This window comes from Parus major, chromosome 17 (assembly GCF_001522545.3).
Source record: "Parus major isolate Abel chromosome 17, Parus_major1.1, whole genome shotgun sequence".
NCBI lineage: Eukaryota > Metazoa > Chordata > Aves > Passeriformes > Paridae > Parus > Parus major.
The window spans coordinates 878,412-902,342 of NC_031785.1; the positions used below are offsets into that span (position 1 = coordinate 878,412).

Here is a 23,931-nt window from a genome sequence, read left to right on the forward strand (position 1 = left end):
GAATTTGTCCTCAAATCCAGCTGTCCTGGATGTAGGGAGGGAGACCGAGCTCAGCTGTTCCAATCAAGACTTCTAAGATGCATTGAATAGAACACATAATCACCCCAGGTTTGATTTTTATATTCTTGTTCATGCTAGGAAGTCAAGAAGATATTTCAGAACTTGTGATTTGTGTATTAGTGTGTCCTCTGCACCAGATGTGTTGCCTGTGCTTTGCCCAGGCAGGACACGACCCCTGGCTCCAGGGCTGGCCCCACATCCCTCTGGCTGGGGCAGAGCTCCCTGCCCTTTGGCACCAAGGAGCAGCTGCTCAGGGAGCCCCAGCTCCACCCAGTCCTTGCTTCCATCAGCTGCTCAAAGTGCAGCAGCAGCTGCTCCTGGTGGGAGGTGATTTTGGAAGCAGCAGTGCCACCTCATTGTGGCACAACTCCCTGAGAGAGGCCTTGGTGGCAGAGCTGGCACACCCATCCTCACCCTGGGCAAAGGTGGGGTTTGGGTCATGGTTTAAAAGTCAATTTTAAATAACTACAGCATCCCAGAGGAGACAACCAGAACTATAAAAAGAAAGAAATCAAGATTAGGGGTTTGATCCAAAATGTATTGCACCACAAATTTCATAGTGTTTCATCATACAATCCATATTTACAGCACAGAAGGAAAGAAATCCAATGGTGATAGAAAAGATTATGTATAACCACTGTTCTGAGACAAGGGAAAGTGCATTAGCTTTTTAATACATGTATACACACCAGTCTTGCTCTGATACCTAATGAAAACTCAACACTTAAGAACTAGTTTATGGTAAATTGATCCTGTGTGAGCTTTGGGATCTGAAACTGAAGTTAGTGAATATATAACCTACGATTTCAGGTCACTCAGTTCCAGGCTGCCTGTCCTGCTTCTCTTACTGTTCAGCAGTAACCTCTGAAGCCAGGATCAGCATAAACCCAATTCAACAGGGAGCAGTGGGAGTGAGGGAGTCCTGACCCCTGGTCCCACAGAAACAGAGCAGGGTAAAGGGACATTAGAAAGGAAAAGATCTCAGAGAATAAAATCTTCCCAGAACCAACAGGGTTATTCCACCCTGCTGTATCTCAGTAAAAAAACAACTTAAATAAATGCACTTTTTGATTGTCTTTTTTTACAGTAGAGCAGGGCTGAACCCTTCCATGCTCTATCCTGTCTGGAAGTGCCATGAATCTGGTTACTGGACTGTTTGGACAAGCTTTAGTGTACCAAAAAATTCTGTTGGTTTTCTTAACTTCAGACAAATCCAACCTGGCTCTAAGCTGAGGAGCATCACCTGTGCCCAGTGACAGCTCCTGGGGTACCATGTCTGGGGTGCAGCTGTCTGGGAGACCAGCAGGGTCTGGATCCTCTGCATCAGCACATCCACCTCCTGCTGGATCTCCATTGGAGAAAGCTTGAATTATCCTCAGTATATTTAACAGAAGTATGAACTTCCTTGTAAGAGAATTCCCAGAACTGCAGCTGAATTCCATACACGTGTAGATTTTTGGAAACAGGTCTCAGTTTTCAGAAGTCAGACTTAGTGCTGCTTCCCATTGGGATTCAGATTTTGCAGTGGTGTTAATAACTGGGCAAAACTGTGCTTCCAGGGAGGAAGTGCCACCTTGGTCCCCTTTCCTTACTGTACTAGGAAAACAAGCTGCTGGAACCACAATTTGTTCACTAAGAGTTGAATTTTACCCTCAAACCCCTCATGAGCAGCATTTCTTTTACCATAATAGTCAGGACACAGCTAACATATTTGTAACAGTTTTTAAGCATCAGTATTTGAAGTACAGAAAACCACAACCAAAGAGACACATCCTGGTTATGAGGATTTGTTGCTAAAACAAATCAAAACAAATCAAAGTGTTTAGTACCAGCATTCTTCACCCTTTGTCACTAGATTGTTATTTTTTTTAAATAAAAGGTATTTTTCAGTGTGGATTTACAATAGCTGGAACTCACCTTTAAAAATTTAAAATGGTTTCCTACCCCTTTTCCCACTGCTAACAACCCATGGAACAGGCTAATGGATTAGTTTTAAAGGCGACTGAGGATTAGGTACTATAATTAAGACCATTTTAAATATTATTTTTCTTTAAGAAAAGTAAAATCAGACAACTCTAAAGTTGTGCTCTCAAATTAAATAATCATCAACATGCAGCCTTGAGGACTGCAGGCCAGGATAAATGCACCTTAAATTACACAGTGATATGAAAAAATGCCAACCATTAGTTATGTCAGTATTAGAAGGCAAGGCAGAGTTCTTTTTTGGTTAAAGCTCCTGCTCCTGTCCTGTGAAAGGCTTTGCAAACCATCCTACTCTCAACACTGTTCTGCCAACACATTTTTCATTGCTGGCTTCCCACAGCCAGACAAGCAGCTTTTCTGTGCCCAGAGTCACTGGACTCCAGCACCCTGGAACAGCAGCTGGAATCACCACCCCAAGAGACAGAGCTGGCAGCACTGCTGTCAGCAAGGTCCTCAGAACCCTCTGGTGCCAGGAACCCAGGAGTGATGAGCACAAGGAGCTGCTCTCCCATCACAGACACCGAGGTGGTCCCCGACTCCAGCCCAGAGCTGTTCCAGTCTGTAGTGAAAATGTCTCCTTGCACAGTATTAGTTTTGTAAACAGAGCCAGAAGTTCTTGTACAAAATACTGCAATGACAGTGATTAAGACACACCTGGAGCAGTGTGTTCAGCATTCTTTTCACAGAAAGAAGTGCCTGGATACTGCCTGCCACCTTCAGGTTCCCTTAAGGCCACAGAGTCCTTGGGCTTGAGATAGAGGGCCGGATGCTGCCTTTGGGAGATGGCTTTGACCCAAACCAGGACATCTAGGACACAACAGCACAACACACATCACACAGGTTCACACTTGTAAGATGTGAAAGAGAAATAATATGGTACACAGCCATGTTCTCATCATTTGATGGAAAGACCTATTTATAGATCAGAATGCTGCAGACTCCAGACTGAAGAAGTGGAGGCAGCTTCACACAATCAAATCTGGAAGGAACAGCGCCCACTTCTCACAGGTGAAAATGACTGAAGATTATACTTATATATATTCCTTTAAAATAATTTCAGATTAGAATTCTGCAGTCATTTAAACACTGTGCCTTTAGTCAGTGTAGCATTACAGTGTTCCCTGAACCAGATGGTGAGGAAATCATCCACAGACTGAACATCCCAGCTCCCTGGGTGGGCAGAGATGATGCAGGACCTGGAGCTGAACTCACTGCTGGAGGTAGCACTCACTGAACATTCCCTAACCACCACACAGCCAGGGCCATGCAGATCTCAGCCCATGGAAAGGAGACAGATCTTGGCATCCTAGCCCAATGTCAAAAGGACAAACCCAGAATTAGGCTCCTGCTGTCAAACACTGACCGTTTGGGTGAGGAGCTTCCAGCTTCTCCCCACAGATTTTGCCCAGTGGACTTAGCTGTGCTCCAATTCCTCTGAGCACCAGAAAGCTGCTGTTTCTCTCACTGAAATGGACAATCCCTGGCATGCATACATGTGGTCAGCTAACATTTTAATAATAAATTACATTTATTATTGTAGGTAATGTTTGGATAAAAAGACTTTTTTTAATCTCCCAGCATCTAGGAATTTTCACTGTCTCCTGGGAATCCCATTAGAGACCACATATGGCACAGAACCCTTACCTTGTACTCCAGAGTTTCTTTGAGCATGTTTTCTTCCTCTTGTGAAAAATTCAGTAACACAGACACAGCTTTAATGAGATGGAATGCCTGAAAGAAACCAGAGTTGTGTTGCTTATGATGCTCTACACTCAGCACAGAGTTCTGTAGGTCTGTCACAGACTTCAGCAGAACAGCAGTCTCCCATTATTCCCAGTTTCAGTGGGCTAGGATGGTCAGTATCTTACTTGTGTGTTTCCTGGCTTTCTGTTCTTGTTTTAGGGAAAGAAGACAGGTGGGAACCTGATTAGTCAGAGTAGAGAAGCAGCTTGGCTCCTGCTTTAAAAGGTGGCTTAAACCAGCATGAGGCAGGAGAGATTCCTGTAATTTGAAATACACACTGGGGCACATTAACTCCACAGTCTAACTGGGGCACAGTAACAGAGTCAAGCACTTGGGATACCATGGAATTCTACAGTAATTTTTACCTTACCCCCTGACTTGCAATTAAGTGTTTTGTTGGTATGACTTTTTAACACAATGTGTGGAGAACAGGAAGGAGCTCCAAATGTACAAGAAATTACCTCTTACAGACGAATAGCAAGTGATTTATGTATTTTTTTTTTTGTTTTTTTCCTCTTTCTTAAATGTACAGCCTTTCTAATTTCATACTCCATATGCTCTTCAGAGCAGTGCAGAGGGAATCTCTCATAGATGCAGATCTCTAACAACCAGATGTAACTACCTCCTAAAAACTCACATTTCCCTTTCCTATTAGTTCATAGTAGTCAGTACTTCCAAACACATTGCTGTCAGCTATTTTGTATTATTGCCCCCACTGTATACTTTTTAATTGTAAAATTATGGAATTGGCATAAAGTGTCCTTAGGAGGTGACAGGTGTAAATTTCTAGAGAAAGACAGATATAGAAAGAGAAGGTAAGTGGCACCTTTACCTCAGATTCCCTGCAGGACATGAACTTTAGTACAACGTGTTTAAGGTACTCGAAGTTTATCTCCCTTGAGTCGTTCAAGTCAGAGTTGTTGGTGACAGTCACAGAAGCATTAGGCACTTCAGAATTTGCACGTAGCTCAGGTACCTCACTCTCAGGCCTTATTTTCTACAAAAAAACCCAAACCCACAGAAGAAAAAGAGAAGCACATTGCAGATGCTGTTAGCTTGACACTGGGAGGGGTCTAGGTTCAGGATATCTAAAGAGGGTTGTACCTCTTTACAAATTGGGTGGGTACAAATTGGGCATCAACAGCTCCTCGTCCTTCATGGGGTCACAGCAGAGAAGTGGCTCCAGCTCTCTCTACACTCCAGGACAGGAGCTGGTTGATGTCAGTGTTCTGTGTATGTTCCCAAACCAGCATGGAACTGGCTCCATAGTGGAAACAATCACTTGGTGATATCACCTATCACTAACCTGCTCTGAGCCCTTCAAATGTGGGCTTTCTTCAGAATAATTTTCAACATCAGAGCAAAAATAACAATTTAAAAGCCCCTGTTAATTTTTTTTTAAATAGATTTTTTTTTCTTGGAGTGATAAACCATTGCAGAGAGATGGAAGGGGTGTTAGCAGTCAAGGTTTTGGAATGGCAGTGCAAGTACCTGCCAGCAAGTGCAATCTTAAGGGACTGAAAACACACAACTCTTACCAGCTCTTTCTGGAGAGTTTTCTTGAGTTCTGTCATTCTTTGCTGAAGCTGCTTTATCATCTGTAAGCACAGCAAAGGAGAGTTTAACACAATATTTATTGTCAGGACCCCCAGGTATCTGGAAAAACCCATGATAAACAAGTACTGAATGAAAAAATAATTAACCAACACTGACAGTGAAGAAGCAACCTGAAAGCCTTGCCTTGCCAGCTGCACACAGCAGCAGACACGTGACAGGACACTTGGGCTTTCATGTGACAGCACCGTGGAACTGAACCCAATTCACACAAAAGGGCTCTGCAGGAAAGCTGTAAATAGTATCATTTGGTGCATCTTTCTGCCAAAAAAGATCAGGATTCATGCAGCTCTTGCTGCAGTTTTTATTCATGTTTAGTAGATGTGCAATCCAGAGAAAAGCATTTACTCACAGAGTACTGGATTCAAATTAGACAGGCCTGTCCTTTTAAGGCTGCAGCACCAATTACTTGGCTTCCTAATTAAAAGGGGAAAGACTACAAGGTTTCTCTTCACCTTGTTTTTCTCAGCAATTTGCTGTTCCAGCTCTCTGTTATCCTTCTGAAGTTGAATGACATCTGCAGCTGCCACCTCTCCGTTCTGTTCTACCACAGAGTTTTCTGGAGAAGGGAAATGCTCATTGTTCAAGACCCTCGTTGACTCCTCCATTTCTAAAACCTATAAAAATAAACAGTGAAGTGGAGATATAACATTTGCAGCCCAAGAACACTCCCCAGGCAAAAAGCCAGGCTTTTTTTTTTTTATTGTCCAGGCAAGACAGAACTGGGGGGCTCCTGCGCACCTCCCTCTTTTCCTGGGAAGTCTGACAGGATGGATTTCCAACTGCACTCACATTTTTCTCATGCTCTCTGGCCAACAGGCACTCCTGTACCTGCAGCTTCAGCTCATCAATTTCTTTTCTTGCTGTTTCCTCTTTCTCCACTGCTTGGCTCTGACTTGCTTCTATGTCCAACTGTAACTGATGCACCTGCAGCAAGGCAGCTTCATGGTCTGGGAAAGGAGAGACCTGCTTAGTATCAGATGCACATCAGATGGGAGCTTCTAATCCATTTTGTCTGTCATGAAGACAGAAAGCCAGGGAGAGACAAAGAGACACTGGCAGTGAATGTCCAATTGTTAGTGAACAATAAACCATTTTGAAATTTCTAAGAGATTACATATGGAAGAAAAATCTAGAAAAAATAAAATCTATCAGGCAAGAACTAGTAAAGACAAGTCTCTAGCAGAACTAGAGATTGTACTTAAAGTTGTCTGGGATACAGTAGACTCGTTTGGTCTAACCTTGACTGAGTTGGTTCAGTTTTTCCTTTTGTTTTAGCAGCAGATCACATTTTTCATCAATCAGCTGGTCTTTCTCCTTTATTAGGACATTCAGATGTGAAACCTTCAAAGCAGAAAAACAATGAACAGGAGTCATTAAAGATATAAAACAGGAAGAGGATGTTGAAATATCCAACATCCTCCAGAGGCTTAGCAGGCACCACCTCCATAATGCTGCCCTCAGTAACAAGCACTCATGTTAATACTGGAAGAGCTAAACCCTGCTTGGCTTCTGTGCCACCATCAGATTGTCACAGCCAGCATGTGGCAGCTGCAAAAGCCCCTGAGCAAAACAGGACATGGCCTTAAACCCCTTCTACACAAATCTGGCCCAGCAAGCACAGATCTACAGCAGTCCCAGAAGAATAAAGAAACCAAAAGATGGGACTAACTCCAGTCAAACTTGCTCAGTTGACAGTTGTTACTTTAAGCAAACATAAGCTCACATTATCCACTATATTTTACACAGGAAGAGGAAACCAAGACTACCTAGAACTTACATTTGGTACTGGACACAAGCTCCTCCCTATGAGGAAATGTACAATTTTACAACTGCTGTGCTCTGGAGGAATCAGATGTGACACAGGCACTGAAAGGAACTCACCAGGACAAACAGGTTTCTTTAAAGGAAGCTGCCAGATGTCAGAGGCTCCGGATGGCCAGTGCACTGAGACAGTAACACCTCACAGATTACAGGGCTCTGAAACAGTCTCAAGTTTACTGAGGCAACCACTGCTGTCTCACATGCTGTGGATATGATTCTGACCAATGGTCTTGAATGTTAGGATAAAGAAATCCAAACCTAGTCTGTTCTTTGAAAAGTTGGGACGTCTCAAATACACTTTAAACCAGTCATTATTAACCAACCTGCTGTTGCAATTCCTCTCTCTGTTTCCGTGTTTCCTCCAGTGCTTTGGCAATTTCCACACTGACAGTTTCTCTGCTGCTCATCTCATTCTGCAAACCCAAAGTAATTGAGAGGTTATGTGAGACAACTAAATCAAGTCAGTCTCTCATCTTTATCCCCAAATCTATTAGGACTACATTTATGAGTTTTCTTACACACTACAATTTCCAAATGAGTTAGGTTTTGTTTTACTGACTGCTGCTCTCTGCATTTGCAAGAGCTACATAGAACTGATGTAAGAACCCAAACAAGCCCAATGCTTAGATCTTTCAGCTTGAAGTCTCTATTACAAAGAAGTAGCTCCTTGCTACAACAGATCTTTATTCCAATTGTGCATCCAGGAGTAGCTACGGAAAAAATGTCAACTATCTAAAATTACAGTCAAAATTGGATAAACTGTAAACACCCAAAGAATTTAAATTTTTAACGTTTTGGTTTGAACACTGTGAGTGGAATCTGATATTGAACTATTCTGTATTCACCACTGCTAACAGGATTTCCAAGCTCTTCACATCCCTGACAATATGGGAATGTATTATTTCTGCTTGATTTAGGCACACCCAAGAATTCTGAGTCAGAAAAAGATCAGCCCTTTGTAATGCTTCTCAAACACATTTCTGCTGAGCACCAGAGATGATTTACAGCTCCAAGTACCTGCAACCTGAACATAACAAGCCTCCAAGTACTCAATGTAACCCACTGTGCTGTTTACTGCTCCCCAGCCTCAGCTCTGATCCCAAAATAATGCCAGTACCCAGTTCAGCCCTTACCTTTAGCCTGTTCAGTTCAGACTCCTGTTGTTTTAAAGAACTCTCATACTCTTCTTTGCTTCTCTTGAGGTTTTCATTTTCCTTTTCCAATTGGCTCTGTAAAATAAAGACTGTTTAAATACCCAGTACAATTATTCTAATGCTTTTTCCTATACAATTAAACACATCTAATGCTGTGCTCATATTTAGTTCCTCAAAGTAAGGTAAGGTATCTCCTATTATAATACCAGGAGCGCTGAATAAGAACATTAAGACAACAAGCAAGCTTTACAGGCTGTCTTAAAATCATGTTGTGAAGACTCTCACAACCCAGCAGACAGTTTTTCTACTTACAATCCTGTGCTGAGTTGTTGTTTTATCCAATTCCCAAGCCTTTTCAAGAGCACCAATCTGAGACTCCAGCCCAGTAACTTTCTGATCATACTGATGTTTCTCACTTAAAATCTGTTGCTGCAGTTGATTTCTTTCATCCTCTAGATCAGTTTGCTTAAGAAAAATAAATAAACCCACATCAATAAAATGGTATTTTGACATATTCTGACAAGACCAGACACCATTCCATGAAACACTCTCAAACTGAGGGACATTATTCCTTTGGCAGTAGTGTCATGTACTCACAGACCGGAGCTCAGGAGACAAACAGCAAGAAAACAAACACTTGAATAACAAAACAGAGAAGTGATTGTCTCTGGGGGTGCTGAAGACTAATCTGTTTCTGGTCAGTGAAACATGCAGGATACTCACTAGCTTCTGGATCTTCAGATCCCGGTCAGCAGCTACTTCTTTGCTCTTTTTCAATGTTTCTGTTGCAATCTGTAGTTTCTCTTCCAGTTCTTTATTCTAAAATTACACCATGAATTAAATGCCTTACCCACTGGCATCTATGTTACTAAAAAACGTTTGCATAACACAAAGTGGCCCAGGAGGGGAAGGTAAATGTTAAATCCCTGAAACCACAGAGATCAAAGAGGCTATTTGACACATGCTAGTTTTAGAAATTCTTCACCACAGCACTGCCCCAGCAATGCTTGCACTTGAGTTGTTTCTTAGTACAGGGAGGATCTGCACAAAACCTCTGTCTTCACCTCTAGGCCCTCCTCCACCCATGAAGTGTGGAGATGTCCAGAGACACTGATCAATTATTGTCCCTTCAAGACTAAATGTGACTAAATGTGCAGTCTCACCTTTGGCTAGGAGTCCAGTGAGGGGAGGAGGAATAGGGCACAGGGGATGAAAAGAGGGGGATCTGTGGTGAGATTAAAAACTACTCACCTGTGTTTCCAACCGGTTCACAGCCTCGCTGTGCCGTGTCCTGTCTGTCAGTACCTGCTGCCTGCTCTCCTCCAGCCTCTGCTCAAGAGCAGCTTTCTGAAGATTACATTGAGGTGAAGAACACAAAGAAGGATGGACAAAGACATAAGCTGGGGGGATAATTAAAATTTCCCTTTTTATTTCATTAATAAGGTCAAACTAAAATGGGACAGAATGTTTTAATATCTTTAGGTGAACTTTAAACTGCCTTGAGTTCACTAAGCCAAGTCCTTTTGTAGCAGCAACACTGAGATGATGCGACTGTAGGCATCCTGACCAGGGAACAGCAAACACCCCCTTGTCTCCCCAGGAGCCAGCTGGGGAAACATTGCTCCAAGCTGATTCTGAGCAGGAGCATCAGTGCTTGAGAAAGAGATCAAGAAGCAATGAGAGAAAGGGGATAAAACACAGCTAACTTTCTGTTTTCAGCTGTTTGTCAGCAGTTCTAAGGCTGAGGTTTTCGGCATACAACATTCTGTTTGCACACCTATGTGCAAACAGTTCCCTCCCTGCCCCACTGCCTTGCCACAGAACAAGGAAAAGCATTCACTCTTCTTGTAAGGATTAATTAGAAAAACTCCCTAATTGTTCCACCTCCTGTGGGGATGCTAGAAAGCTGCTCTCTTCCTTCTAAGCAGTCAGATGCAGTGCCCAAACAGACAATGCAGAAAGGCCAACACAGACATCTGTGCAGGATTTACACAAACAGGCTCAGTGTAGCCACCCACATGTGCTGCCCGGCACAGACAGTGTGCCAAAACACACTAACAGGACAAATGTGGCTGTATGACATCAGCAGCTTTCTTTCCATGTGTGAGAAGCAATGTATGACCTAAAAAACCCAAAACAAACAACTCACTAATATTGTACTTCTAAGCAGCCTTTAACTGTGTAATTACCTCTTTGAGCAGCTCCCGCACGTGTTCATCTCCTGAGAGATTTCTCTCTAGCTTTTTTTCCAGGGAAGACACCTTTTCCTGCAGCTGTTCAGTAAATTTATCTTTCTCAGCAAATTCAAAAGTCATCTGTGAAAATAAAAAATCACAGAATCTTTTTTGTAATGAAGCTTTCAGCTAATCTGTTGTGGTTTGTCTTTTGGAAATGCCAGTAGAAAGGAAAGTCCTATTTGAAAGACAATATAATCCCAGAACACTTTCTAGACACCAAACTTCCAACTACACAAAGGTGTACATTACCCAAATGTGCACCTTTACACCAGCACATGCATCTGAAACCACCTCACCTTTTGCTTCTGTTGCTCATATTCCACCTTCAGAGATTCATGCTCCACTTGTAACATTTCCAGTCTCTTCTCACAACCAGAACCAGCCACTCGAGCCTAAACATTTTGAGAAATGACTTACTTTGAAACTTACATTTCCAGCACCACATAACTGATATCTAATCTAACTTCTGCAGACATGGAGCTCTTTGAATCAAATCTCACTTGGCTCAAACTTACATTTTGCAAGTCTACAGAAAGCTGCTGAATGACAGTTTGTAGCTCCTGTTCTCTTAACTCCAGAGCAGTGATCTTATTTTCTGCATTTGTCTCAGCTGTCATTAGTTCATCTCTTCACAGAAAGAGAATAAAAACAAGTGACATACCGTTCCAGAAAAATAATCTTTAGCAGATAATTCTGCTGCTTATGAAAACGGATTAAGCATCAACAAAGTTTTCTTGTCCTAAAACCAGCCACCATCATCAATCACTGCTTGATTATACATTTTCGATAAAAAAGTGATAGACAAGCATTCAAACTATGGAAAATATAAATAATTTACAAAAAAAGTATTATTATCATTGGCTTGGCATTTACATCCCCAGGACCATAGCAGAGGCAAAAATTCAGTCAACTCACTACATATACAAACACTTCTGAGGAGACAGACTGAGTATGAAGTTAAAAAACAGGGGAAACACATCCACTGCTCCTCTGAAATCCTCAGCTCCATACCTCCGAGCCTCCAGCTCCAGGAACTGCTGCTGCAAGTCCTGGAGATCCTTCCTCAGGCCCGAGGACTCGCTCCTCGCCTCCTGCAGCTCCGCCTGGGCACGCGTCAGTTCTTGAGCATGTGCCTCGAGCTCCTGTTCTGTTCTGCTCAGAGATTCTTCCTTTTTCAAAAGCTGGATATTAGAAGATTATCTTTGGCATTACAGATGACCAGTAACACTGACAAACCTTTTCATTGAAACTTGCCTGTTTTACTAATTTGTGGGCTGAACTGAAATAATTATGTTATTACAGCAATATTGCATTCAATACCTACTGTTAGGATTTTGACACTAACCAAATCTGTGTACAAGCATAAAGGCTGAAAAAAATGAATGCTGGGCTACCACTAACTTAATATTCTTGTAAAAATTATAGGAAATCAAAAGTTTAAAATATTCTTACCATGTGTTTAACTTTGGCAATTTCCTGCTGCTGAAAGCCCTCCAGTTCATCGATTTCATCTCGTTTTTGGAAAAGGTTCAAACTCTGCTCCCTCATTTCTTGTAACTGTGTTTGAAGCATTTTTTTTTCCTGATAAATGAACAGAACAAAAGGAAATCAAAGGATATCTATCTGCTCATGTCAAGTTAATGGGAGTTTGGGTAAACTCTCTGGGAAAGGAATCTTGTCGTGCAGCCATACAGATCCTGATGGAGCTCCATATAGAATTAGAAATCCTTTCAGATTTATATCACAGTGTAAAATACCAAACTTCAGAAAAACATAAAGAAATCTGAATTCATTACAATGCCAGCAATGACCATCTAAACTAAACTCTTAAACATAGACAATGTACCACCTTACAGAAGGACAACTTTCCCATCACAACTCATCGTTCTTTACTTCCCCACTGAAAAATCAAACCAGAAAGACCTCCCCAAGCATTTGGGCTGGTAACAAAAAGCACACGATTGGCCTCTCCCACTGAACAAAGACCAAATAATAAAAAAGGGTTGAACAGAGTTGAGTTCTGATAGAGCTGGAAGTGTGCAGGATGGTGTTTGCAAATACACAGAGACACACTACACCCCCTGAGAAAAACATCCAAGGTTAATTACCTTTTCAACCTGACCAAGTTTTTCCATCCACTCCTGAACAAGAAAGAAAGAAAGGAGAAAAAAGGTATCAAAATCCATTTGTAGACTTTCAAGGACAGCAATTACAGTAAAAAAAAAAAATAAATAATTGTATTGTTAGCACATACTAAGCTTTGGTAATGATTAAAAAAATAATCAGCAGCAGTACAGTAACAGCCAGTGCTTGAATAGATAAAGGCCGAAGAATCATTTATGCTACCTGAATAGATAAGTTTTATGCAAGTAAAATAAATGTGACAACAGGCCTACTGCCATTGAATCTTATCCAAGCACAAGCTCAACCTTTCATTAGGAATTTTTGTGGGCTCTTGTTAAAACCAGTCGGAACAGTCTGAGCAGTGACAAGCCCTGCACCATTCCTGGCACTGAGCTCAGCGCTCCCTCCTTCCCTCAGCGCTGGCACGCTCACACACAGTGCTCAGCAATTATTTTAATTAATAGCAACACCTGATTAGAACATCAGGGTCATGAGAGCCAAAAGTCCTGCTCAAGCTCTCTTACCTTATCCTTTTTTTCCAAGGCCAAAGCCATTCCTTCAGCCATCTTGGCTCGACTGGCCTGATGAGCTTCATTCTGCTCCTGAAACTTCCTCATGGAGGCTATCAACAGAGAACCACCAGCTATGTTAAAATCTCATCTTTTAAAATTGTTTCTCACTTTTCTGTAAGTTATTTATAACTTTAAAGAGTTTCTTTTGCAAGTAATTAGCCCCATCTTGACTGTAGCTGTAGCACAGTGCTACTCATTCCCTCACACTGCTTGCACATGGCCAAGAGCCAAAGCTAACAGCAGACAGGAATACTGCTCCTTGTTGGATTAGAACAAAGCTGTGCGTTTCCAAAAGGTCTTTCCTGCTTGTTAGCCTCAAATTTGGCAGAAGGAGTATAATAACAACTTTGTTCAACACACTGCTGCTGCTTTCTATGCTGTGAATAAGGCAACAACTCGTGTTCTAATTGTTCACAGTACAGAGGTGCACAGTTTGAAAGGAAATCATTAGCACACCTGCACACCAAACCTCTTTCCATCCAACCACAGCAATTTCCAACTTAACTGAACAGAAAGGAAATAAAGAAAAATACATACAATCCTGATGCTTTTCTAATGCATTTTCAAGCTTCTCTTTTATCTTCTGCAGATTTCGGATCTGATCAGCATAATCTTGGGTGAGCAGGGAGAAGAAGAGACCAGGAATGGACAGACATTGGGGAAGGACATTTTTAGGGTAACACAAAAATAAAAAATAAAAGAAAAAGAATATAAAGGGCAAAAAAATTAAAAAAAAATTAAAAAAAAAAAAAAAAGAAAAAGAAAAAAAAGGAAAGTTGATGAGTGGCAAATGACAATGATTTTCTCAATCAGAAAATCATTCCTGCTGAGGAAAACTTGGGTGACCACAACAATGAACACAAGCAAATAGTTCTGTACTATCCACAGGGTTGGCACAAACAGAAGGGCCTGTCCCAGGGGTGTCAGTCACACAGACAAGAGCAGAACCAGAGAATGAACAACTGTCCCTCCCTTTTTACTTCATCCCAGGACAGTGATATATGTAACTCTGTTCAAGAAAGGTGTCTGGCACTGGAGGGTGCAAGGAAGGGTTAATTCATGGCCATTGCATCCATTTGCTCATTGTTCCAGTCCCACAGCACTGCCCTCACCCTCTCTCAGAACTGACATGGGAGGCAGGGAATTAAAACCCAAAGAGAGTATATATACACCCTGGAGAAGTTCCTGTATGACAGAAAAGAGGATTTACTCAGTGCTTGGCTGCCTGCATGAGACTCCTGATACTCAGAGACTCCCTCTCCTGCGTTAAACCCCAGCCAGCACTTTTAAGTTCACCTTGTGCAAGCAGATGAGCACTTGGGCCTTTGAAATTTGATGTGAAATAATTTTTGAAGCCTATATTTTCTTAAACTAAAGCCTGGTAAATCTACAGAATAAATTAAGATAATCCTGATCTGGCTGTAACCTTTCCTAATTTTCCAAGGCCTCCCATGAGGTTTGGGAAGCAGCAGAAGACAGAAGACCAGCCTGGTCTCTGGTCCCCTCCCTACAACTGGGATGGAGAGCAGTGCCAGCCTTCACTACAGCTTTACAAAACAAGGAATTAGAAAGAAAAAAGCCTCAGGACTGTTTTATGTTGAATTCTTTGTTTCTTCTTCATTTCCAAGCCCACTCCATTAAGGACTGCACTTGTTACTGTCAACACCAGTAAGCTCAGACCCTATGAGAAACAAACCATTACACACAAGTGGGGACAGACACTGTCTGAAATATGGGACAGAAAGCTATCCCAGCTGTTCCAAGGAATCACACAAATTGATTGTTGAAATCAGCAACCACCCAGTTGCCTTCATAAAAAAGTAATGATACTGAATACTCTCTTGCTGTCAATCAACAGGGCTGCTACAAATCATTTTTCTAGACCCCAACCCCTTGTATTTTTAATAAATTAAATAAATATAAATATAAATAAATAAATCCATGTAAATTCAAAGGAAAACATCTTCTAAAGTAACAAGTTTTGTATGTATTAGGGCACATACCAGACAGCTTCACCTCCAGTTTTCTTATTTGTTCATTTCTTCTCAACAATTGGGATGAAAGATCCTCTCTGGAGCTGCTTCCATCAGAAGCCTTGTGAGAAAAGCAACACTCTGTAACTTACAAAATTTAGAAAAAGTGATCCTGCCATACATTAAGTCTGGGATAATAACCACTCTCCTGCCTACAAATAGCATTTGTTTTCCACATAGAGGGGAAAATCGTACTAGCACAGCAGAATGTGTAAAAAATGGTGAAGGACAGAACCAGCAAGGGCTTAATAGCACCAGGCTCCCTGCTCCCCAGAGCACAACACTTGGGAAGGAGCTGGGCTGGGAACTGTTTGTCCAAACTGTCACTGAGGAGATGGGGAATGGAATGACTGAGGGGGAGGAAATCAGGCTCTACAGCACAGACACCAGGAAGGCCAAAGAGAGAGTCAGGAAAACCAAAGTCATTAGAAAAGAAGCAGTAATGCTTTTCAGGTGGGATAAACTCACTGAAGCCCTGATGCGGCAATCTGTCCACACAAAATCTGCTGCATAACTGAGTCCTCTTATGGTTTTTCCTCCATAAAAATCAATGGCAAGAGCAGTTAAATGAATACTGATAAAACAACTAATTCTTGGAGATTTTCTGAAAACCACTCAAGACTTTAGTCACTGCCATTACTTATTTTCTATTCTACAAACTTGCAAGACAGTAAACAGAATTTCTACATGAGAACTTCCTAAGTGCTAAAAAAAAAAATACCTCAGAAAAGCACACGACTAATACATATCTACTATAAAATGTATTTAAACATTAGGACCTCCAACTTCCTGCTTAACAGAACAGAAAATTCAAACCTTCAAAAAAAAATTATTTAAAGTTCCACTGTGTAAATAACTTTTTCACTCTGCAGACAGCAGAGACTTGCTGCTGGCTCTGCAGTGGGCCCTGCTGGCTCCAGCAATGGGGTGACACTGCCTTAATCCAGGCTTTCAAAAATGTGACAGACAGCCAGGGCAGAGGTTCCAGAGCATTCCAGGGTTTCATTTAACCCACACACTGCTGGAATTTTACTGCTTCTTTAAACAATGCTCTGTAATGAAAGAGAGGAACTACAATAGCTTTGAGTGCCACAACACTGCACACATTTTCAGCAGAGACATATACAGTGCCTCAGGTAGGAAGAGTATGAGGAAACCAAGAGGCAAAATGAAAGCCAGAGTCTAGCTGGCTTTTCTAATGACAGAGAAGCTGTGGCTGTCCCATCCCTGGAGTGTCCCAGGCCAGGTGGAACAGGACTTGCAGCAACCTGGTCTAGTAGAAGGCATCCCCACCCATGCGAGGGGGTAGACAAACTTAAAGGTCACCTCCAACCCAAACCATTCTAGGATTCTATGCATCTGTAATTAATTTTACTAACACATATCTTAAACATAATTACAACTTCATTCAATAATTTACATCTATTTATCAATGTATTGAAGCAGCTTTGTAACTCACATTTACATGGAAATGGAAGCCTCCTGGCAACAACTATGTTTAACAAACGTTTACTCTTCAATATTTAAGCTCACTCAAGCTAATGATACATTTATACAGTAAGAGATACACTTCCAAAGACACCACAGCACGTATCCAAATAACACCCTAGACTTAAAATGGTTATCTGCAAAATCGTAATAAAAATACCGTCAGAGAAATCAGATTTGAAAGCAAGGTGAAACTCACAAAGTCGTCTCCGGAGTCTGCTCCCACAGACGTGATCGATTCCTTACTGACAGACCTGGGGATGCGGGCGGCTCCTCCGGGCCTGGGAGCCACCGCTGCCTCCTCTGCGATCTTCTTCTTCAATTTGGCAAACATTTTTCTGCTCTACAGCCCTGAAATATCCAGGTCCTTTGGAAAGCCACGACCTCCAGCGTTTAATACACTGACACTCCTGTCTAAAGCTTCCAAAAGCTGAGACTTAATTCTGAGCCTCACCCACTGGTTTACTGCATTTCTAGTGCCATTAAAGCGCTCAAGGCCTGGCAGAACCTGCAAATCAAACAGAAACGGGTTCCACACTAAAAATCCCCACCGGCATGAATCATTCAAAGGTAACAGAAAACCTTTTAGCATCGCACCTGTTACAACACGTTAAAAATCGCATCTCCCGGAGAGGAATCCGTTAAAGTCCCAAACCAACGGCCCCAAACGGCGGCGGCGTCGGGGCTCGGGCGGGTCCCCTCAGCCCGGCCCCCACCCACACGCACGGGAGGCCCGGCCCGGCGAGGCTGCTCTGCCCCGGCACCGACGGCCTGTCACCGCCGCTTCCCCGTGGCCCCGGCCCGGCCGCGCTCTGCTCCCCCGCTTCTCCGTCCCCTCGCTGCTCACCGCCCATGCCCGGCCGGGCCTCGCCGGTCCCGCGGCCGCCGCCGCTTTCCCGGACACCGCCGACCCGGAAGCGCCGCGCGGGGCGGAAGCGGCGCCGGTTCCGCTCCGCCCCCGGCCCGGCTCCGCTCCGCCCCCGGCCCGGTTCCGCTCCGCCCCCGGCCCGGCCCGGCTCCGCCCCCGGCCCGGCTCCGCTCCGCCCCCTGCGCTCCGCTCCGCCCCCGGCCCCGCTCGTCCCTTGGCCCCGCTCCTCCCTCCCGCTGTCCCACCCCGGAGCGGACCAGGCGGGTCGGTACGAGCGTTTTCCACAGTTTATTGACAGCACAGTCCGCCGGCGGGGCCGGAGCGGCGGCCGGGACAGGGACAGCGAACGGCTCGGACACGGCACAACCGCGAACACCGGGCGGGAGCGGCCCCGGCGCGGCGGGGACAAAAGCGAACGGCAATCTGCTCCAAAGTCTCTGGAAAGGCTGGAAAGGCGGTGACGAGCAGGACGCGGGGCTGGCGCTCGGTCTGTGGTAGCCGCCCGGAGCGGCAGGGCCCAGTTCCATCGCGGCTTTTGCTTCTCCCGCAGTGTCCAGCAGGAACGCAAACGCGCTTCTTCCCTCCCCGAACAACGGCAGAGTCGCTTCTGGCATCACACTGCTTTGGCGATTACAGATCCCTTGCAAAAAAGTCCATTTGCTCAAAAAAAGTTTATTTATATATCTCTATATATTTTAAGGAAAATATCCGTTTTTACCAAAATACGATATACAGGCACACAGCTGTAAAATAACTTTCAACCAACTCACTATAAAATTACTTTTGGTAATAAATAATTTGATTCTCAGAGAGGCAAAACGCTCCCTGTACCTCCGCAGCTGGGCTGCCCGAGGCACGGTCCCTCTGCATTCCCAGAACGCTCCCGAACACTCCCACCTGCGCTCCCCTCATCCTTCTCACCGGGCCTTGCCCAGGGCAGAATCAAGTTGTGCTTTTCAGCCTGCATGAGGCAGAATCCTGCTCCCAACAAACCAGGTCAATGGCAGAATGGTAATAAACACACGCCAAAAGCCATCTGTGAAGTCAAGAGGGCAGATCCTCCCAGTAGGGTTTATTGTGGAAGGAGCAGCTGCTGGGACTGGGCTGGTGAGATCTATTCTGCTCTGGGGCTCCTGCAGGCCAGCAAGCTGTGCTGGGGTCTGCTCCCAACAGGAGTGAAACCAGGAACAAAACATCTATGGGTGCATCTGGGCAGAATTCAGAGACAGTCCTTAACCCCAAAAAGTGTCAGATTCAGAAATCCTGAACTAGCTCTCCTCAGTCTTGGCACAATAATGGTTTAGATGGGAAAACAAGAAGTGGCTGACTTACTCCTAAATCTAAAGAAGTTACGTGTGTCCTCTGCTCTCTTGAGCGGATCTCTATGGATCTTCAAAGCACCCAAATACATTTGGTCACAGAACAGTATTGCTTTGCAAGTCCAGTGTTACAGGAGTGTATAATCTGCTCTGGAGAGCTTTGCCCCAGCTGCTGTGTCCAGTCTGACCTTACAAGGCCACAGAGCAGTTTTCAGCTCTCCGAAACTTTTTTTTTCCCTTGTTCAGGTAACTTCTCCTGCCTGCAGAGCTCCCTCAGCCCCAGGAGCAGCCACAGCCACCACAGAGCAGCTGCCAACACCCCCAGGACTGAGTGAGGCTCGGCCGTTGCTGCACCACGGAGCTGCACTCAGACATTTACTGAGGAATCGAACACAGGTAAAGCTTTTACAAAAGAGATCTCAAGACAAAACAGTTGTTGAGACAGATTCCAAGATTTTTAGCTTTGGGAAGGAGCAGACTTGCAGCACAGCATGGTTACAGGACATGGGAGGCGATGATGCAGGGGAGGTGCTTCCTAACTCATGCCAGGGAAGGGCTATGGAACAGCACTTCCATCCCACCCTTAGGGGAGAAGCCTGACTAGATCTACTCAAATTGTAGCTTCTAAAGATGATTAATTAGAGCCAAATTTCCTGTTGCCCCCATCAATTTCCTATGATCCTTTAAAGACATCTCTGCACATCTCCCTGGGGAACAGTCTTGAGAGGTTTAGTCAGACATGACTTGACAGACATTATTTTGATTTTTGCTCACAGAAAGGTCCTGAAACTTCTCAAGAAAGCACTCCAGGGAACAAGTTCTGTTTGTGCAGCTCATGGAGGCTGGTGCTCCATTTAGCTGGTGCACAAAGCAAAATGACACATCACATCCCAAGAGGAATTAAAAAGCTGAGCATTAAAGACCCATAACCCTGCATTGCCCTGTCACTGTTATTTGGAGAAGCCAAAAGGGGAAAAAAAGGCAACGGCAGTAACTTTGGCGAGATGTTCCAAAGCCAGTTTGAGCAGGAGCACAAACCTACTGTGGGAGCAGGATTCATCTGAGCACACCACATGCAGGGAGTAGGGAGCCAGGCAGGAGCAGTCCTGTAAGGACACAGCTGGTCCAGTTCACCTTGTCCTCTCAATGTATTACAGGCAGAATTTACCCCTTTAATTTGGCATTGCCTGGTGCTGGCAAGTCATCTCCGCTAATATAAGCAATAAAGATACATGGAGAAAGGGAGAGCGAGACAAGAGGGAAGGCATCAGGCCTGAGAAGAAAAGGATTTGTTCTCTTCTCACTTAAAAATGGGTCAGTCTTTGCTTCGCTTCCACACTGAGGACTGCGAGATACAGAAACCAGATTTTCTTCAGTACACACAAGCATACACCAAGAGGTACCTACGACCATAGCACAGAGCACACAGTAGCACAAATTTAGAATGACTTAGTTCAAACAAGACAAGCTTTTACTTGGAGGGGAAAATATCAACATTTTCATCTTGAATGCAGTTCTTTGGGTGGGAAAGAAGGGGCTGGCTCAAAATCCAAGACACTCATCCTAGCTACAGCTAGAGCAGAGGGTATGAGCCCTCTGCTTCCACAGTACAATTCCATACTCCTCCCATGAGTGAAGATGAGTGAAATCTTTATCTATGAATGTCCCAGCTCTGGACCTTCTAACAAAGATCAGCAGGTAAGAGGAGAATTAGGAACCTCAAGAATTAATTTTTGACTTGGACAGTCATTGCTGCTAAGTTCAATTTCTGAACTAATTTTGAAGGCCTACATTCTCCTCCTACATTCCAGCTTCTTCAGGGCATTATGTATTTTAAAAAGTGCATTCTTCTCTGATGAGATCTACCTTGGCAAAAAGCAAACAGAACTTCCTTGAAGGGCTGCAAATGATAGAAGCCTCTCAGGTCACATGCAAGGACTCCCCACTTCAGCCTGGCTAAACAAAGGTGAGGACCACCAAGACTTTCCCAGTCAATTCACAAGCAATGTCCCAGAGGTTCACCAGCCCACACGAGTGGAATCGTCATCATCATCACTCCTATGCTTGGAAACAGCATACTCTTTTCCACAGAGATGGAACCAAAATAAGAATAGCTTCATCAAAGCAAAAGCTAAAGCAAAGCAAAAGCATTTGGCTGGAAGGCAGTGAGCTGGGGAAAACTCAATTCCCCCTTTCCATGCAAGCTGAACACTGATGGTAGAGGAACAGCAGGAAGGGCAACAAATAACCTGCCTCTCACTTGCTGCTGCATTAAAGGCTTCCTGCATCTTGAGCCTCCACATACAATCCCATGTTTTAGCAACTGGGGACCTCCTACTAGGCAGAAAGGCAGGGATCAGCTAAGGGCTCCTGTACCTGGAATCAGTTATCAATTACTTCAAGGTCCAAGGGTAAGTCCCTGGAAACAGCAAATTACAGTGGAAGAAGAGCCATAACCTTTAGTACAACCACAAATGATCTGCAGCACCTTGTGGAATCCACCCAACATGGCGTATGTGTGTATATATAAATTTTGTATATAGACATTGTAGTGGTTCATTCTTTTTAATACATATACAAGTACCTATACATATATACATATTTACAATTTACACCAGCCAGTAGATGTATGTGTACTGTACATACACACACAAACGCCGAGCACACACATGCACACACATGAACACACACTTGTTAGAACAGACTCCACAGCCCGGGAAATGAAATCCTGCCAGAGTCCAAAGAGCAGCACCAAGGGGTGGGGGGGTCTCAATGTACCAGCTTCAAGACTGCTTAGGACAAACACAAGCATTCACAGGATTTTGTACACTTGGGAAATAAAGAACGGATGGTGCAAGCTTCAGCCCAGCTACAGAGAACCTTCATGCAAACTCCCCAGCTACACTGCAGCCGTTCCTGCTATTGCACACTGTGATCCCTCGGCAGGATGGACCCACCAGTGCTCACCTGGCTGACCAGACCACACCCTGGGTGATGCTCTGCACCCAGGACTGCCATGACACTACAGCAGTCACCAAGTTCTACACTGTTTCCACCTAAGCATGAGGCATGGCTGGGGTTCAACAAAAAGCACTGACTGGACTTGTCCTCTCACTTCTTTTCTAGCAGCCCATGGAACAGTGGCAATTGACTCTTCCATTTAATAGCTTAAAGTATCTCCGTTCCCTCATTCTTGCTCACCCTGCACTGCCAGGAGCTGCTCTAGCTCTGCAGGGCAGGCAGTGCAGTCCCATATGAGCCAGCCAGCACTCTTCCCAGCAGCCACAAGAGCCTTCTCCAGCCAGCCCCTTCCCAAAGGCCACTGTCCTCCTGCAGATGCCCCTCCTGAGCTCTCAGGCTGGGGAGCCGAGCCCCTCACTGCTCCTGCTTCCAGGGCAGGACTGAGTCATAGGGGGGACATGCAAAACATCCAGGGGGTTATGGCAGCTCCCACTTGGTTTCACCTGCAAGGGGAACATCAGCACCTCTCCCGGGGCACGGGGCTGTGGCACAGTGGGGTCACACACACGAGTGACAGGAGGGGCAGGCACAGCACTGTACAGGACATCCTCTCAGCTCCTGTCAGGGAGTGAGCATGCTCTGGGAGCCACACATTCCATCCACACATGGAAAGGAGGGGAACACCTGCTGGAAATGCTGGAATTTCTATATAGTACCTCAAACTGAAGAATGCCCCCTCCTCCTGTGCAGGATGCCCCACACGACAGTGAGAGGTGAGGGCTGAATTTCAGGGTTTGCAGTTTGTTCACCTATTGATCACCTGCCCAACCGGGTCCTTGGGTTCATACAGAAAACTGCTGCATCAAACTTATAGGGAGCATTAAGTATCTTTAAAAATTCACTTCAAAGCACTGCTCCAAATGCAACTTAATTGTCCACAGTTTTGTCTCCTCACTTGCCTAAGACTGAAAAAATATATTTGTTATGAAGGAATCTGTGTTATTGCTATTGTTGGTTTGCACTGTGTGGTTCCATCTTTACCTTTTCAAATCCAAACTCTTTGGGGATAAAATATTGGTTTTTTTCTGTTGATTTTTTTTCTTTCCAATTTCTTAAAATTGTATAAAAATAAAGGATTTCCACAAATGTGGGCTAAAGGTATAACCAATAATACTTCTATACTTAGGATCAGCTGTTGGAAATGTGGTTGACAGCCACAAGACCAGAAATAAACCTCTAGTGATTCTTTAACATTTAAAAGACATGAAAACTTCTGCTTATAAAATTGACCCCATACAGAATGGAACAGCTCAACTAATAGCTGTTTATTATTATTTTTTAAAATAATGGTCCTAAATTTAAAAATAAAATCAAGTACTTCCTTTTATGATTTTCACATTATAAAACTGCACCATTCAAAATCTGTGGCCAGGGAATCCCCTTTGCTGTAAGACAGTTTCTTTTAGTAGTCATCGAGTGTGTTTTCCAGGAAAACATTCCTAACATCCAGTATGGAAGCCAGCTCCAAAATGTGCTTTTGGAGGTGAGGGTTCTCCACCGTTTCATCTCTTGGCAGCTGAGGATAAGATTCAGGATAATTTCGAGTCTCCTGCTAGATGACAGTGAAAACAAAGAGAATCAGACACTCATCTTTTCACACCTTCTAGGAAGAAAACAGCAAAAGGCCAATTGTGCCCTAATGTACTCAGTATGGCACAGAGACAGAAAATAGTCTACAATTTTCAGTTTTCTCTTTCCATTGACTCAGAGATGGTCACAGTGGCAATAAAAACGCCTGTTCATCTCAGATAGTGATTGGTATGTTCACTAAGGCTTTGAAAAAAAAAAAAAAAAAGAAAAAGGAAACCACTAAAAGAGACAAAAAAATATTCACCTGTACTTACCTACGAGGCTGGAGTTCATTTCTTGAAATTACAGACATGTAAGCATC

General features: G+C 43.8%; 2 protein-coding genes across 12 annotated transcripts in view; both read right to left on the reverse strand.

Annotated features, from left to right (window-relative positions):
• Positions 1-577: 577 nt before the first annotated feature.
• GOLGA1 (golgin A1) lies at positions 578-17,757 on the reverse strand. Of its 8 annotated transcripts, none has more exons than XM_033518323.1 (23): positions 17,680-17,757; positions 17,032-17,340; positions 15,315-15,405; positions 13,849-13,923; positions 13,264-13,361; positions 12,724-12,756; positions 12,068-12,196; positions 11,627-11,796; positions 11,131-11,242; positions 10,912-11,007; positions 10,568-10,693; positions 9,630-9,725; positions 9,102-9,197; positions 8,691-8,843; positions 8,358-8,453; positions 7,548-7,637; positions 6,642-6,744; positions 6,142-6,350; positions 5,856-6,017; positions 5,325-5,384; positions 4,619-4,783; positions 3,688-3,774; positions 578-2,850 (listed from the first exon to the last, which is right to left on the reverse strand). In XM_033518323.1, exons 2-23 carry the CDS (start codon positions 17,164-17,166, stop codon positions 2,770-2,772), a joined length of 2,463 nt encoding a protein of 820 aa, XP_033374214.1. In that variant the 5' UTR covers positions 17,167-17,340; positions 17,680-17,757; the 3' UTR covers positions 578-2,769. The 8 variants fall into 8 exon arrangements, with proteins under 8 accessions (XP_033374214.1, XP_033374215.1, XP_033374217.1 ...); XM_033518324.1 differs by lacking the exon at positions 17,680-17,757 and adding an exon at positions 17,430-17,620 and having other exon boundaries at positions 11,627-11,784; XM_033518326.1 differs by lacking the exon at positions 17,680-17,757 and adding an exon at positions 17,430-17,619 and having other exon boundaries at positions 6,232-6,350.
• Positions 17,758-18,352: 595 nt separating this feature from the next.
• The window catches only part of SCAI (suppressor of cancer cell invasion), a 37,599-nt gene continuing 32,020 nt past the window's right edge, over positions 18,353-23,931 (reverse strand). For 3 of the 4 annotated variants that reach the window (XM_015644943.2, XM_033518359.1, XM_015644944.3), the window contains exon 19: positions 23,282-23,592. In XM_015644943.2, coding sequence (XP_015500429.1) covers positions 23,443-23,592 — 150 coding nt within the window. In that variant the 3' untranslated portion in view covers positions 23,282-23,442. Of the gene's footprint in view, positions 23,593-23,931 lie in introns of all 4 variants that reach the window. The other variant, XM_015644940.1, reaches the window with a different exon arrangement.